Source organism: Chinchilla lanigera, unplaced genomic scaffold (assembly GCF_000276665.1).
Source record: "Chinchilla lanigera isolate Chin_1 unplaced genomic scaffold, ChiLan1.0 scaffold00029, whole genome shotgun sequence".
NCBI lineage: Eukaryota > Metazoa > Chordata > Mammalia > Rodentia > Chinchillidae > Chinchilla > Chinchilla lanigera.
The window spans coordinates 12,164,993-12,180,245 of NW_004955430.1; the positions used below are offsets into that span (position 1 = coordinate 12,164,993).

The 15,253-nt window shown below is 42.5% G+C and overlaps 1 protein-coding gene across 4 annotated transcripts in view; it reads left to right on the forward strand.

Annotated features, from left to right (window-relative positions):
- Kat2b (K(lysine) acetyltransferase 2B) overlaps nt 1–15,253 on the forward strand; it is an 86,610-nt gene that overhangs the window by 55,500 nt on the left and 15,857 nt on the right. For 2 of the 4 annotated variants that reach the window (XM_005387463.2, XM_005387464.2), the window contains 4 exons: nt 3,281–3,406; nt 6,378–6,514; nt 8,737–8,945; nt 10,001–10,127. In XM_005387463.2, coding sequence (XP_005387520.1) covers nt 3,281–3,406; nt 6,378–6,514; nt 8,737–8,945; nt 10,001–10,127 — 599 coding nt within the window. Of the gene's footprint in view, nt 1–3,280; nt 3,407–6,377; nt 6,536–8,736; nt 8,946–10,000; nt 10,128–15,253 lie in introns of all 4 variants that reach the window. The other 2 variants (XM_013515666.1, XM_013515665.1) reach the window with 1 other exon arrangement.

Sequence of the window (15,253 nt, forward strand, 5' to 3'; positions counted from 1 at the left end):
CCTTATAAAGCAGAGCACATACGGAATTAGTCATTTTGATTTGGATCAAATTTTTTTTTGTTTGAATTCTTTTTTATTTTGTCTGAGACAGGATTTCACTATGGTAGCTCAGGCTGGCCTTGAACTCACTGTCTAGCCCAGGCTGGCCTCAAACTCGCAGCAGTCTTCCTGACTCAGCCTCATGAGTGCTTTATTTGAATTCTTGTCACAAAACATATCAGAAACAAGGTCGTGACCTTCTATGTTTCATTTTAGGTGATACTTTCTTGCTTCTCTGACCAAAACCTGTAGCTTTCCGAGGCCCGTCTGCACAGGTTTGAGGCTCCTGATAGCTTGAGCCGTCAGTGTTTACTGGACACACTCTCTGACACTCTCTGTGGTTACCGGACGTGTCCTCTACATTGCTCTGTGTACCTGTGTTACTTATTTTATCTTTGTCCTCATCTTGGCCAACTTGCAGTTGGCTTTTGTCCTGCAAACGCTTCCCTGTTTTCTTCTGTGTCCTCTAGCAGGGATAGGTCTTTCTCCCATACTTTTGCATGACCTTTTTTTTTTTTTTTTTTTGGGTTTTTCTCTGGTACCAGGAACCAAACTCACGACCTTGCGCTTGCCAGGCAGGCGCTTTGCCGCTGAGCTAAATCCCCAGCCCCTCTTTTGCATGACCTTAAACGTGGCTGTCTAATAAACCACCATGAAGTTTTGAAATACAGTGAATGATACGTGCCATCCCGAGAGTGTGCCGTTTCTGGCCTGTGTGTGCCTCGACTTTCGGGCTTTTAAAAGCTCCCCTGGTGAGGATGAATTGCAACAGCACTTGAGAACTACTGTGTCCAACGCTGCTTGCCTCGCCTTATCCTAGTCTTGTTTTTTTTCTGTAATGTTTTTCTGTGCTATGACTGCAACTCTTTGATGGTCAGAAACCCTTTTTGCTACGGTGATGAGAACAATCGATACTTTTATTAAGAATCCATACTTTTATTAAGAGATCGATACTTTTATTAAGTCCCTACCTGTTCACAAACCAGAATTATTATCCCTTTACGTGGTTAAAGAAACAGGAGCTCAGAGGGGAGTGACAGATTGCCCCAGGTCAGCACTCGTAAGGGACGGAAGTGGGTTTCGCAGGGCTGTTGGATTCCTAACTCCTCCCCTGTGTTAGAACCTGGACTTGCATGTTGACTACCGCCTGGCACAGCCTTGCACTGCCGGTCTGCCCCAGAGACTTGCGGAGGGAGCGAGTGAAGAACACACTTTGCTTCTTCAGGCAGGGGGCCCCCAAAGCTGTTCAGCAGGACGGACTTAGTCCTCTTACGGAGTGTGTCTGGAGAGGATTTCTCTCCGAAAAAGTGCCTTTGATCCTTGCCTGCTCAGAATCCTCCTAATCCCCTCAAGGTCTAGCTACATGCTGTTTCTGGGGTGGGGGTGTAGGATGGAGACGGCACAGGTTGTCTTTGGCTCTCTGTAAACTTCACGTTTGTTTCTGTAGCTAAGCTTATCCCCATGTAAGCTGGATCGTACGCTGCAGTATTACCTGAAGCTGTCAGAAGCGGGCTGTCTTCTCTTGATCTGCCATAATTGCAGCATCTTCTCTTGCTTGGGAGAGAGGAGCGTAATCATCTACTTAATTGCCATGTCTGCACATTGATGCAGCTGTAATAAATGACACTCATAATGACGGCTCTAAAGTTTTGCAAGATACTCAGATGCCTTTGTAATCGCCAGAGCTTCCTCTTTGTTCAGAATTGGCGTTCAGAGGGTCTGAATACTGGAAGAAAAAAAAATATACAGTCTGGTACTCTAAAATATTCTTTTTTTTTATTTTTTTAAATTTTTTTTTTTGGTTTTTGGTTTTTCTCCGGTACCGGGAACCGAACTCACGACGTTGCGCTTGCCAGGCAGGCGCTTTTGCCGCTGAGCTAAATCCCCAGCCCCTCTAAAATATTCTGATTATTTCCTTTTTGGAGATTGGGGTCTTGCTGTGTTACCCTGGTGGGCTATGACCTCCTGGGCTCAAGTGATCATCTAGCCTCAGCTTACTGAGTAGCTAGGACTACGGGAGTGTGCCTGATACCTGCCTTCACTCTGACCCTGTACATATCAGGTGCTGTTCAGTTAAAGGTGCTGTGGGCTGGTAGCTCACTGTTGCTTAGTTCACTGATTCCATTACCATCTTGGCCATTGGGGGTGCTCTCTGCAGCCTGAACTGTGGCTGCACTGAAACTGAGGTGAGCGTTCCCTCTGGATCGCTGTCGTGCTGTGCTGTGTTCTGCCTGCGACCAGTGTTACTGAGAGCGTTGGTCATGTTTTGCCACATGTACCTTTTCGTCACCTCCTACCCCTTTTCTCTCCCTCGTCTCTTCCCCACTTTTTCTTTTTGGTGGTATTGTGGCCTCATGTAAGCTAGGCCAGTGCCCTGCCACCTGTAGCCCCTTTTATTTTATTTTATTTATTTTTACTTATATGTATTTTTTAGCAGTGGCAAAGTTTATTTGAAGAAGTAAAAGTGAAGAGTGAGGAAGAGACTAGCTCTGCAGAGCGAGCTTGGGCCGAGTGAAAGAGGAGAAAAGCAAGGCAGAAGTACACCCTGGGCAGCGCGGGGCGGGACACCGTGAGGAAAGCCACGGTAGCCCCTTTTTATTCGGAGATGTGATCTTGCTAAATTTCTCAGGCCAGCCTTACACTTGCTGTTTTCCTGCCTCAGCCTCCTGAGTAGCTGGAATTACAGAACTGAACCATGCGTGGCTCCCGTTCTTCCTATCCTGTCTTCCTTGAAGTTATTCCCAACATTTAGGCTTCACACATGAACTTCCCTCTGCGATTATCCAGCGGCTGCCAAGTGGTGTTTTCTTTTAAAATTAACTTCCTTCCTTCTTTCCTTACTTGTTGACATTTTCCAAATAAAAAGATTTGCCTTCTTGTTATTTATTCATGTCCTTTATTTCACATACCTATTCTATTTTGTGAGTTAGAATCCATTATTGTCTTCTTTTTGTAGTACTGAACCCAAACCTTCCAATTGAACTGCAACCCCATTTTTGCTAAGTTGTCCAAACTGGGCTCAAACTTGAAGTCTTCTTGCTTCAGCCTCCCAGAGTGCTAGAATTATATGTGCACCACCCAGCCTGGCTCATTACTGTCTTTATTATCTTGAGGCTTGGGGATTTTTAGTTTGAGGAGTTTTTGTAGAGTTGGGCAGGAATAGGATGGGCTCATGTGCATTTGGTTCCATGTTGCCTAAAAGGGGTCATCTTAATACCTGCTTTTCTTTCTCCTGGGGCAGTTATCAGTCCGCCTCCTGTGGCTGGGACAGTTTCATACAATTCAAATTCATCTTCCCTTGAGCAGCCGAATGGAGGCAGCGCCAGTCCTGCCTGCAAAGCCTCCTCTGGGCTTGAGGCAAACCCAGGTAAGCTCTTAAATGGGGGGTGAGAGAGGGCTGTGACTTGCCCTAGGAGCTCCATTCTCTGTGAAATGCTGTAGGTAGACTCCGCCAGGGTTTACTGGCTGGAAACCACTTGTACCAGGCTTCGGGCTGTATCAGTTGGTTATTTCTGAATAACATGCTGAGCGCGAATGCATCGGTACAACCATGAGGACTTACTGTCACAGCTCACTCGTGTGGTGTGGTGTCTGGTAGTAGGCAGATTTCAGCCAGCCTCACCCCGTCTTGGTGCGGCTTAGCTGTGAATCTACCCACTGCCTGAGGCTCTGTTCTGGATGTGGCTTGTACTTAAGTGGAAGCAGCTCTATTCCACGTATCTCATCCTCCTCTTGGGACGACTGGGCTGTGCAGTACACGTCCTTGTGCTGATGGCAGAAACACCAGGCGGCGAGCAGAGATACGCATTCTCAAAGCTGAAACTCAAATGTTAAGCAGTCACTCGTGTCTCACTCTGTCTCCCAGTCGAAGGGATCCAGAAGTTGAGCAAGGTAGGCTGTTCCCTCTGTAGGGAAGACTGCAAAGTCACGTGGCAGAGAGTGTGGATAACCAGGAGGGCAATGAATTTTACCTTATATCTACGTGGTAAAAGCACCCTTTAAATCCTTGAAGTGTTTTACAGTAATGGAACATTTTAAAGGTTTCATTTCTGTCCACTGATTTGATACCAAGCAAGTCTTGGCTATGAGTAATTTTATTTTATTTTTTATTTTTATGGCCTTTTTGAGACAGGGTCTCACTATGTGGTTAAGGCTGGCCTTGAACTCACTTTGTAGCCCAGCCCTCGAACTGGCAGCAATCCTTCTGCCTGAGCCTTCTGAGTGCTGGCTAAATTTTGAAATAAAAGAAAAATCATGAAAAAGGGAGAGAAGAAGACCTTATATGAAGTACCAAGTATTTAGCAGGTGCCGCTATTCTTTCTCCCACTTCCAAGGCAGGCACTACTAATCAGTGAAGAGTCTTTGCCAGTGAGCTTGCATACACCCTGAGGTACTTTCTTGAAACATTCTTCGTCTCTTGGGCTTGTGGAATGAGAGGTGTAAACCTCAGCTATGAAATGAATAACTTGGCAGCATTACTTTCAGGGAGTCAGGGAATTTGAAGACTTGTTGGCCAAATGTTTGAAAATATTTTCACTTACCTCCAAAACCAAAAAACTTTACACAAGCACAAACTGAGCCAAAGCCATTTAGTAAGTAATACATCACAGTTATGGAAGCATCTTCTGTATGCAAGGTATGTTATATTACCTTTTTATTCATTCATTCATTCATTTAGAGACAGGGTTTGCTATATGGTTCATGTTGGCCTTGAACTTGTTGTGCAGCCTAAGGTGTTCTCAAACTTGAAATCCTCCTGCCTCAGCCTCCTGGATGCTGGGGTTATAGTTATGAACCACTGTGCTCAGTTTACTCTGCTGTTATTTTAAACTAAAGATAGAACATTATATGGAAGTATGTCAGGGTGTTCACCTCTGAGGAATGAGTTAGATTTGATAATCTGAAAGCTCAAAATTTTTATGTATTTATTTATTTATTTTCCTTTTGAGACAGGGTCTCACTATGCAGTTCAGGCTGGCCCTAAGTTCACTTTGTAGCCCAGGCTGGTCTCAAATTTGGCAAAGATCCTCCTGCCTCAGCCTCCCGAGTGCTGGGATTACAGGCGTGTGCCACCATGCCTGGCCTAAAATTTTTAAATTGTATAAACAAATACATGCTCTGAAAGTAGAAAACTGGAAAAACTGAGTATGAGAGTAGGAAGGCTAAAAAGCCACAGTGCATTCTCATGAAGAAAGTGGAGGAAAGTTCCTTCTGACTTTGCATGGCCTTTCACATGTGTGGCATGTTTCGATTATGTCTGCTGCATAGGCCAGAGGCCCTGCACACTTTGAGAGGTATCGTTTTAAAACAAACAGAACAAAACAAAACACAAACACAGAAATAAACATGAAACCAAACCAAACCATCAACAAACAAAAAACACCATTGTGAATGATAAAATGGGCATTTGATAAGGAAAAAGTGAAATTTGTCATTTTAATTGTTGAAAGTAATTCAGTAGTATAGCAAATATATATGGAAGTATATATATATATATATATAAAATATGCATGCATATACCACATACACATACATGCCTGTACTTTTGTGTATGTATATGAGGGGTGGGGGGGAATTAACATGGCTCCAGGGAGAAATAATCAACAGCTGATAGCTTGGACAAACATCTCTGAGTAATTCATAGATCAAGCAGACAAAAAATCTTTTTTTTTTTCTTTTGGTTTTTCTCCGGTACCGGGAACCAAACTCACGACCTTGCGCTTGCCAGGCAGGCGCTTTGCCGCTAAGCTAAATACCCAGCCCCAAGCAGACGAAAAATATTCATAAGGATCTAGAAGCCCTAAAATCATGATCAACAAGCTTGAGCTGATAGATGTGTAGAGATCATTACTTCTCACAAGTGCAAAGTATGTACTGTTTTCATGAAGACACTGAACACTGTTTTAAAAAGGGTCTTATTTAGGCTATAAAGCGGGCGTCCAACACTTTTGACATTTTGCTGTCATGTGGACTGTGTTCTCTGACTGCAAAGGATCTGTATTGGAATTACTAACCAGAAATAACTGGAGCCTCCCTTTACGTTTACAAATGAAGCAGCATGTGCTTTAAGAGCGCATACGTTGTCAAACAGTTATCGTAAAACAGTTATCATAGAAAAGTTACCATGTAATATCAGGAAATACTGAAAATGGATCTGTGTTGGCAATTACCGCCCTCTCCTTGCTCCTCTTTCCTGCCTTTGTCCCAGAAAAGGGAGACTAGACCTTCGCACCAGTGCCAGCTCTGCTATTAGAAAGTTAGTTGGAGTAGTTGACATGTACTTTCTGTTTTCTGTTTAAAATCACTCATTGTTTTGTCTTTTATTTTGATCACCGTAGGAGAAAAGAGGAAAATGAATGATTCTCATGTTCTGGAGGAGGCCAAGAGACCCCGGGTTATGGGGGATATTCCTATGGAATTGATCAATGAGGTCATGTCGACTATCACAGACCCTGCTGCGATGCTTGGACCAGAGGTCAGAAGTGTAAACCAGGCGGTCAGTGGATCGACCCCTCTGTCTCCACTCCTGCTCTCAGAAGTCGGGGAGGGAGTGCTGAGAGCTAGCGTGCTACCCTGGTTTACAGTGAACCTGGTGGTCATGGTAGGGAGGGCAGGAAGGGAAATTCAGAGGTGATTTCCCTGGAGTATCACACCGGAGGGCCACATTCTAACAATCTCGCACAATTGAAAACCTTTTTATCTTGAAGAATTTCAAACTCTGATAAATGCTGCAAAAATTCTGTAATAAAAATCCATAGACTTCTTTCAGTTCAGCAGTTGTTAATATTATGCTACTCTTAACTTCCGTGTCTGGCTTTTTCTCTCTGTGTGAGCCGTTTACAATCATTTCAGAGATAAAAATAGATGTTGTAATGCTTCACGTCTAACCTTTTTAACCATTACTATATATCTCACGATAATGAGGCTAATGCCAGGTTGACAGACTTTAGCTTACAGGCCAGATCTGGCCCACTAGTTTTTGTAAATAAATTTTTGTTGAAACATTATCTGTGGCTGCCTTTGCACACTACAAAGCAGATTTGAATAATTGAGAAAGGGAATTTGTGGCTCACAAAGCATAAGATATTTATCATCTGACCTGTACCGAGAAATTTTCCGATCTGCGGTGTACTGGATAGCTCATGTCCTAATTCCTCATCTGTCCCAATTAGGTCTTTTATACTTGTTGTCCTTGAAGGATCAGTTGGGGATCAAGCATTGCATCTAGTTTTTATTTCTTGTCTCTTTTAATGTGAAACAGTTCTTCAGCCTTTTTTGCAATGCTATCACTGCAGATGAATCTTGGTCACTAGTTCTGCATACTGTCCTTTTGTTTATATTTGTCTGATTGCTTCCAAATGACTAGGTACATTCAAATACAGCATTTTTGGTAAATTTACAGCTGTCATCTCATTGCGTTGTATCCAGGAAAAGGATGGTTTAAGACATTTCTTAAGGCTCCCAGGAAATGAGGAAACATTATTTTATAAACAACTTTTTATGCCTTTAATGTAGCTATACAGCATTAAAAAGTATTAATTTTTGTGTTGCCATATTTCCTTAGGTATTTATTTTATAATGTCGAGGGTAATTCAGAGAAGTGGAATGTTGTAATAGATCTCGTAAAATTCTTCTTTCTATCTCCTTATATATAGATGTCCAGTGTTTGGGGATGTAAGACTGTGTAGTTCATTGTGTATACTACATTGTGTATACTTGGCTTTTAGGGATTTAGTAATTTCCCAGCTTAGCTGAGCTTATTTTTTTCAGCTGTGTAGTGGGGAAGCGCTCAAGCATTTCAAATTGTGGATTTAGTATCCTGGAGCTGGCTTATGTTGACATCATGTCTAAGAAAATTGTTAAATTTTCAGAAAGTTTTCGAGCTTGTTGTTACATTCTTTGATAGTTTGAAATTGAACGAGTTGCTCCTGGTCACCTGGAGCAGCATCCACAGCCAGCACAGCCAGCTGTAGATCAATGCAGTAAGCAAGTGTTACCAGTTAGGACTTTACTTTCCCCAAGGAGCTGTTTGTTGAGTGTGCACTTGCGTACCAGTGATGGGTTCAGTAAGGTGGAATACGGTTCAGTGTGGGTTGATAGATAATCTGTGGGAAAGAAAACTATCCTCTAAAAAGAGGTGCTAAGGATATAAATGTGACTTCAACACTTAGAAATATAATGAGAATTTGGTATCTGCCATAGCAAGGATCTTTTAAAGCTTAGCTGGATCAGATGTTTTTTTAAGCAAGGGGTTGGCAAACTGATAACACACAGAGCAAGTCTGACCTCTTTTTCTTTAACCACTATTTTAAAAATAATTTTTATTGGAACACTACTGCATCTGTTCTTTAACATACGTGTACAGCTGCCTTTGCACTACAGTAAGCCGTCGAGCAGTTTAAGATAAAGACGTTATGGTTCTAAGCACTTGCAATATTTTCTGTGTGGCCTTTTGCAGAAGTTTGTTGCCGCTTAATCCATTACACATGTCATACGTAGATTTCTGACATTGCTTTTCCTTCTCTGTCTTCATAACTTGTGTGTGTGCTTGTGTACATGCATACATGTCCGCACGTGCACGTTAAGTACCGTTAAACGTATGTCTCATTAGAACAAAGAAGAGATGCTTTGATATGTCCCATCCTACTGTCTTAAAAGAATAGCCCCACACAATTTTCCCTGTTTCTTGCTTCCCAGACCAATTTTCTGTCAGCACATTCAGCCAGGGATGAGGCAGCGAGGCTTGAGGAGCGCAGGGGTGTGATTGAGTTTCATGTGGTCGGCAATTCCCTGAACCAGAAACCCAACAAGAAGATCCTGATGTGGCTGGTCGGCCTGCAGAATGTGTTCTCCCACCAGCTGCCCCGGATGCCCAAAGAATACATCACGCGGCTGGTCTTTGATCCGTGAGTTGAGCTTTGCCCGTCCTCCTCCTTTCAGTCCCCAGAGCCTCCTGCCAAATCCTGGTGCTTCCTGTCATGTTGTGGGTGCGAAGCTACACAGCAAGACCATTTTCATGCCCAAAACACTGATTTTTGAATGTTTGTAAACATTCTTGTTGATAGCAAGGAAGCTTTATGTGTTAAACTGCTGGTGATTGTCTTGTGCTCCCTTCATTATAGCAGTGAGAGAACAGAAACATCAAGAAGATGTCTCACTGTTTTTGTAGTTAAGGCATTCTTGGTTTTTTTGTCTTGCCATTGTTGCCCAGGCCTGTAAACATGGACAAATTATTGGGATACAAGAACCGTTAACTTTGTAAAATCCATTGCTTAAAAAAAAATAATAGAAAACTAAACTTCTTTGATGTATTTTTTTTTTTTTTTGGTTTTCTCCGGTACCGGGAACCGAACTCACGACCTTGCGCATGCCAGGCAGGCGCTTTTGCCGCTGAGCTAAATCCCCAGCCCCTAACTTCTTTGATGTATTTGAACATATATGACCCAGCACCCTATGTAAGCTGTAATTGGCATACCTGACAATTCAGGGTGCCATTTTTTCCAGAGAAAAGGTCCGATAGGATTCCATAATTCAGGGTTTGGCAGATGACACATGTGAATTAGTATTCTTCTCCGTAATGTTTTTGAGTGAGAGTGAACTCTTGAGAAAGGTATGGCACATTCAGCCATGACTTTGTGCTCTTCCCCTGACCCCCAACGCTGGGTTTCTGGGCATTGGGTGTACCAGTTCCAGGTCACCCCTGCATATATGGTGTTTCTGTCATAGACTGCAGACACTTCTGAGGGGACTTGTATTGTGTTCTGATGGGAAGTCGGGTGAGGTTCTGTCAGGCTGTAGAAAGTCTAGGTGAAAGGATGGTCTAAGAAGCCGGTGGCTAGATGAAGTTTTCATAGAAACTGAAGACACAATCCCTTTATTGGTTAGTTAATAAGGAATATTCCCAAAGGCATATTTATACAACAAAGATAGATGAAATTTTGACTTAATCTTATTCTTTCAGGAAACACAAAACTCTTGCTTTAATTAAAGATGGCCGTGTCATTGGAGGTATCTGCTTCCGTATGTTCCCATCGCAAGGATTCACAGAGATTGTTTTCTGTGCGGTCACCTCAAATGAGCAAGTCAAGGTAAGGGAACCCTGAGGTCTTAGAGGAAAAGCAGAGTGGGAGCCTTCTCACCAAAGCCGCAGAGCTTGGGAAGTGCCATGTCCGGAGAAGGTTCAAAGTGGAGGCCAGGCCTGTCCAAGGAGAGCCCGCTCACTGCGATGCGTGTGTAGAGGTGGCAGGAGCATGACCGTCCATGTACCAACAAGTAACGTTGTATCCAGGCCTTGCTGGACACAGGAGCTAAGTTCAGGGATACCACACAACCCAGTGGTCTCAGGGGTGGTCTTTAGCAATGAAGGGCTGCTTGAAAGTCAGTCTCAGGGCTGATTTTAATTTACACACAATGTATGCATGCCATGCACACAGTTGCACACACACACACACACACACACACCCCTGGCAACACTGCACCACCAGAAAGAATGTGATTGATGTGGATTAGTATTCATGCCGCTTACACTTCAGAGAGATTCTTACAACTTTGTCCCTAAAGGGGGACAAGGACTAAAGAAATTCTATAAGGCCCAGCGTGGTCATGCATGCCCGTAATCCCAGCACTCAGGAGGCTGAGGCAGGAGGATCATTGCAAATTTGAGGCCAGCCTGGGCTACAAAGTGAGCTCAAGGCCAGCCTGAACTGCTTAGTGAGACCCTGTCTCAAAAAAGACAAAAAAAACAAAACAAAACAGAACTCTATAAGAGAGGTTATGAAAATTGGAATAAGTGTATGAACCGTTCATGTGAGGTTTGGCTTTCCTTTCTTCCTTCACCCCTTCTGTCCTTTTCTCTTTTTCCCCCTTCCCTGCTTCTCTCTTTCCTGCCCTCCCACTCCTCTCCCTTTCTTCCCTTCTTGCCTTCCTCTCCCCTTGGCTTTCATGATGCTAACTTCTCAAGTTGTCCTTGAGAAGGACATTTAAAAAGTCTGGGTATCTGGACATTTCTCACTTTGGGGGCGTGGCTGGCAAAGACAACAACAGCACCAGCTGAAGTACACCGCCAGAAATCCTCCAGAAAGTACCAGAGAGCGGCTTTTGGTAAATGTGCATCTTCCTTCCCCAGTCAGAAGGATGAATGTGACAGTACTGAACTATGTTGCCCTTTGATTGAAGCAGAGTGGGAGCTTGGTAGAAGTCCCTTTCTCTCTGGGAACTGTGGCTATGTTTTTTTGATGTTGCAGTTAGTCTTGCTGACTAGTTAGTTTACCATTGAGCAGAAAGAGCTCTCACCTAGACTTTCTTGTGTTCTACTGTGCTGCTCTTGGGAAAATGTAACCAGAACATCTTTACTTAGGGAGCCCTAAAAGATATTGTGTGCAGATATGGTAGGTGGTAGAAAGATAAGCAGATCACTACTAGGAGGCTGCTAAGAGAGAGTATTGCAAGATCTAAGGTCATGCCTCATGGAAGTGTAACTTGCACCACCAAAGTACTTTCCAGTGCCCTAATAGATACAGTTTTTAAAAAGCAAGTAGAAACAGGTGAGGTTGATGTTTTTAGTTTTTTTTTATTATTTTATTTTAAGGAGAGAGTATCATTGTATGGCTCGGGCTGGTCTTAAACTCAGTATGTAGCCCAGGCTGGCCTTAAACCACCAGTGATTGGCTTTTCTCAACCTCCTGAGTGCTGGGATTACAGGCGTGCACTATGACACCCAGCCCAATTTTAAAATGTATTTTACTTTACCCACTATTCAGTGTCACAAGGAATTATTGGGACTATTTACATTTTTTTTTTTAAATTGAACTCAAGAGTTTTTGTGCTGAGCTGCATACATTCTTAGCCCTTTTTACTTTTATTTTGAGTCAGAACTGCACTAAACTGCTAAAGGCAGGTTGGACATCCTCAGCCACATTTCAAGGGCTCGATAAGCCTGTATTGGACAATGCAGGTCTAAGGACTTTGCTGATTCCTTCAGCTTCAAGGAAGTGATGCTGTTCGTAAAACCCAAAAGTGAATTCCTGGAAGGAGTCACTCTCTGCTCGAGGGCTACAGTCATTGCTGTTGGTACTTTGGCTTTCATGAACAGCTTGGCACTCTGTCTCGGAGCCAGTTGTAGCTGCTGTGATGTATTTACTGTCCCAAAGCACAAGGGCGGCTCTTTGTCTTGCAGTCCAAGCACCAGGCATCAACGGACAACACAGTTCAGTAGTGTCACACTCATCCTTCTGACTGGGGAAGGAAGATGCACATTTACCAGAAGCCGCTCTCTGGTACTTTCTGGAGGATTTCTGGCGGTGTACTTCAGCTGGTGCTGTTGCTCTCTCTGCCAACCACGCCCCCAAAGTGAGAAATGTCCAGGTACCCAGACTTTTTAAATGTCCGGAGTTTAGGACCTTACATGTAAAAAAATTTTTCCTGACATTTTGTAGAAAACTTGGAAAATACATTTTTGGTTTATAATTTTGAAAAGCTTGTACAGTTTTTGTTTACAGAGATAGCTGTACCAATACCCTCTTTGGAAAGGTTGGCGCTGTTAGGGATACCACAGGGAAATTGAAGGTATCTAAGACGAATTGGATACTTTGTCTTATTACTTCCCAGAAAGACAGTTCATTTTTTTTCCCCCTCAACCATGTAATTTTCTAAAGATTTCATGGAAAGTAGCCAAACATCTCAAACTCAAGTAGGAAGATCTGGGCAAAAAAAAATTGCATTTTGTAATTGACCTGAAAGTGTGGTTTTAGAAAATGAAGATTAGTCTCTCAAAACTGAATAGACGGGTATATATAACTCAGCGGTGCAGTGCATGCCTGGCAAGCGCAGGGTTCTGAGTTGGATTTCCGGTACCCCCCCAAAATGAATAGAATGGAATGAATTGAAGAAAGTTGCATACAGTTCTTTCATTAATTTCGTGGTCTTTTCACTGTCTTGTGTCATTCCGTAATGGTTGATGCATAACTCCTGAGACATGTGCTGCCCTAGATACGTACATTTTTATATGCTTGGAGTCTGAGGTAAAGATTATCTAGCTTTGTCAACTCACAGCACTAAACAACATGAAACTGCTCCAACTCGGAGTAAGACTGAATGGTCCCAATTACGGTAGCTTATGTTTGTAAAAACAGCACATCTGTAAGTAGAGATCTTAAATATCTGTTAAAATCAGCCATTTTAGAGAATCCAGCTAATGCACCAGTTCCTGTGCATACTTCACAGGGAACGCGGCAATACCCTGACTCCTGGGTGGCACTGGATGAGACCAGAGGCTGCTTGGTGTGTAGTCACCTGTGGAGTTTCCACATACTTGTACGGGCATTGAAACCAGGGCCTTCTGTCGCTGAGCAACATCCCAGCCCTTTTTATTTTTTTATTTTAAGACAGGCTCTTAGGCCGGGGATATAGTGGCACAAGCGCCTGCCTGGCAAGCACAAGGTCCCGAGGTTGATTCCCGGTACAAACAACAATAAAAAAGTCTTTTATTTTAAGGCACGCATTGAACTTGTAATCTTCCTGCCTCCCAGGTGTGTGCCTGGCTTCGCTCCCACTAGTGTAGGTACAAATACACCCCTCTGTGCCAGGGATACACAGTAGAAATGCAACGGGACACTGAAATGCAAGTCACGTATGTCATTTAAAAATTTCTGGTAAACCAATGACAAAAAGTAAAGAGAAACAAGTGAAATTAATTTAACATTCTTTATTTAAACTAATATTCCCAAAGTACTGCCGTGTCAGTATGTAGTAAGTGTAACATGTTAATAATGACAATTTTTTTCCTAGTGTGTGTGTATTTATACTTTCAGCACGTCTCCACTTGGATTAGTCACATTTCAGTAGCCACGTGAAAGTAGATACTGCCGTATGCCGCAGTGCAGCTCTCTTCTGTCATGATATGTTTATATGTTTATCTTCCTCATTTTCCTGTCATCTCAACGAGAGAGATACTCCACTTGTCTTTTTATTCAGATTTTATTAAAACTCAAAAAATGTTTTGGTATTGTGATATGTTTGGGAAAAGCCAAGATGTCCTTGGGTAATATCAGTGGAAGAATAATATCTAGAAGAGGGAATTGATATTCTTCTCCTGTGAAGAGGACAGAGCATCACCTGGTTATTATTATTATGCTGGGTCCAGGACCCAGGCTTCAGGAAGGCATTGTTACATTGGAGAAAGCCTTAAAAAATAGTAATTAGGTTGATCAGAGGTTTCCTGGTATATCATATAAGAAATGGATCATACAAGAAATAGGATGAACATAAGTGAGTCTGTCAAAGGCTTGAAAAGAGTTGTTAAAAGCAGAAATGAGCTTTTGTAACTCTAAGAGGAGGCTGAAGGTTAATAAGTAGAAATAATGAATTCAAGTGAGCATTAGGGAGGAATTCCTGACTGTACAGTGCCTAAAAGAAATGGGTCTATCTCACGACCGAGGGATTATCCTAAATTAGAGCTGCAGGGGCTGTTCCCTAACTTTTTGTAAGTTTTGAAGGCCTTCTTGCTTCAGGGGGATAGGGAGTTAGACCAAATGACCCCGAACAGCCTTTGAGGTGCTACGGTTCTGTGAGATTGTACCTGTGGACACATCTGAGTTCTTCTATGTGAAGATATTTATCTCTGGATGTTTAAATTTACTTTTATGTCTTTTGATGAGGTTCTAAAACAAAATCACAGTCAATGTCTAGAATTTGGTCTGAGCTTTGCATGTCACTGAAAGAACCAGTACATGGGTATTTTTTTCATATTTAAACCACTCATTTATTCGACATTGTTCACTGTTTTTACTTCCCAGTGTGTTCTGACTGATTCAGAGAGTCTGGGTTTTTCAGTCATTGCTTAAGGCTAAGTGAAAGCTTCTGTGTAGGTGGTGATGCAATTTTTTAGAAAGGTTGTTGAGTGTGGTATACAGCAAACATTTGGATTAGTAAATGTCCTAATGAAAGTTAACACTTTTCATTTTTATACCTCTTTTCATCTCAGGTTCTGAAATACTTGAAAGATTGAACAGAGATTCGTAATCAACATTTACTCCAAACACTTTTATATTAATATTCAGCAAATAATTTTTAGGACTAAACTGTAGCCTGTAGCCTTGGTATGTTATTTTTAAAGAATTGGAAACATCTGTTTTCTTTCTTTTTCTCTTTATCCTGCCTGCTGTTCGTCCCTTCCTCCCTCCCTCCCTCCTTCCCTCCTTCCCTCCCTTCCTCCCTT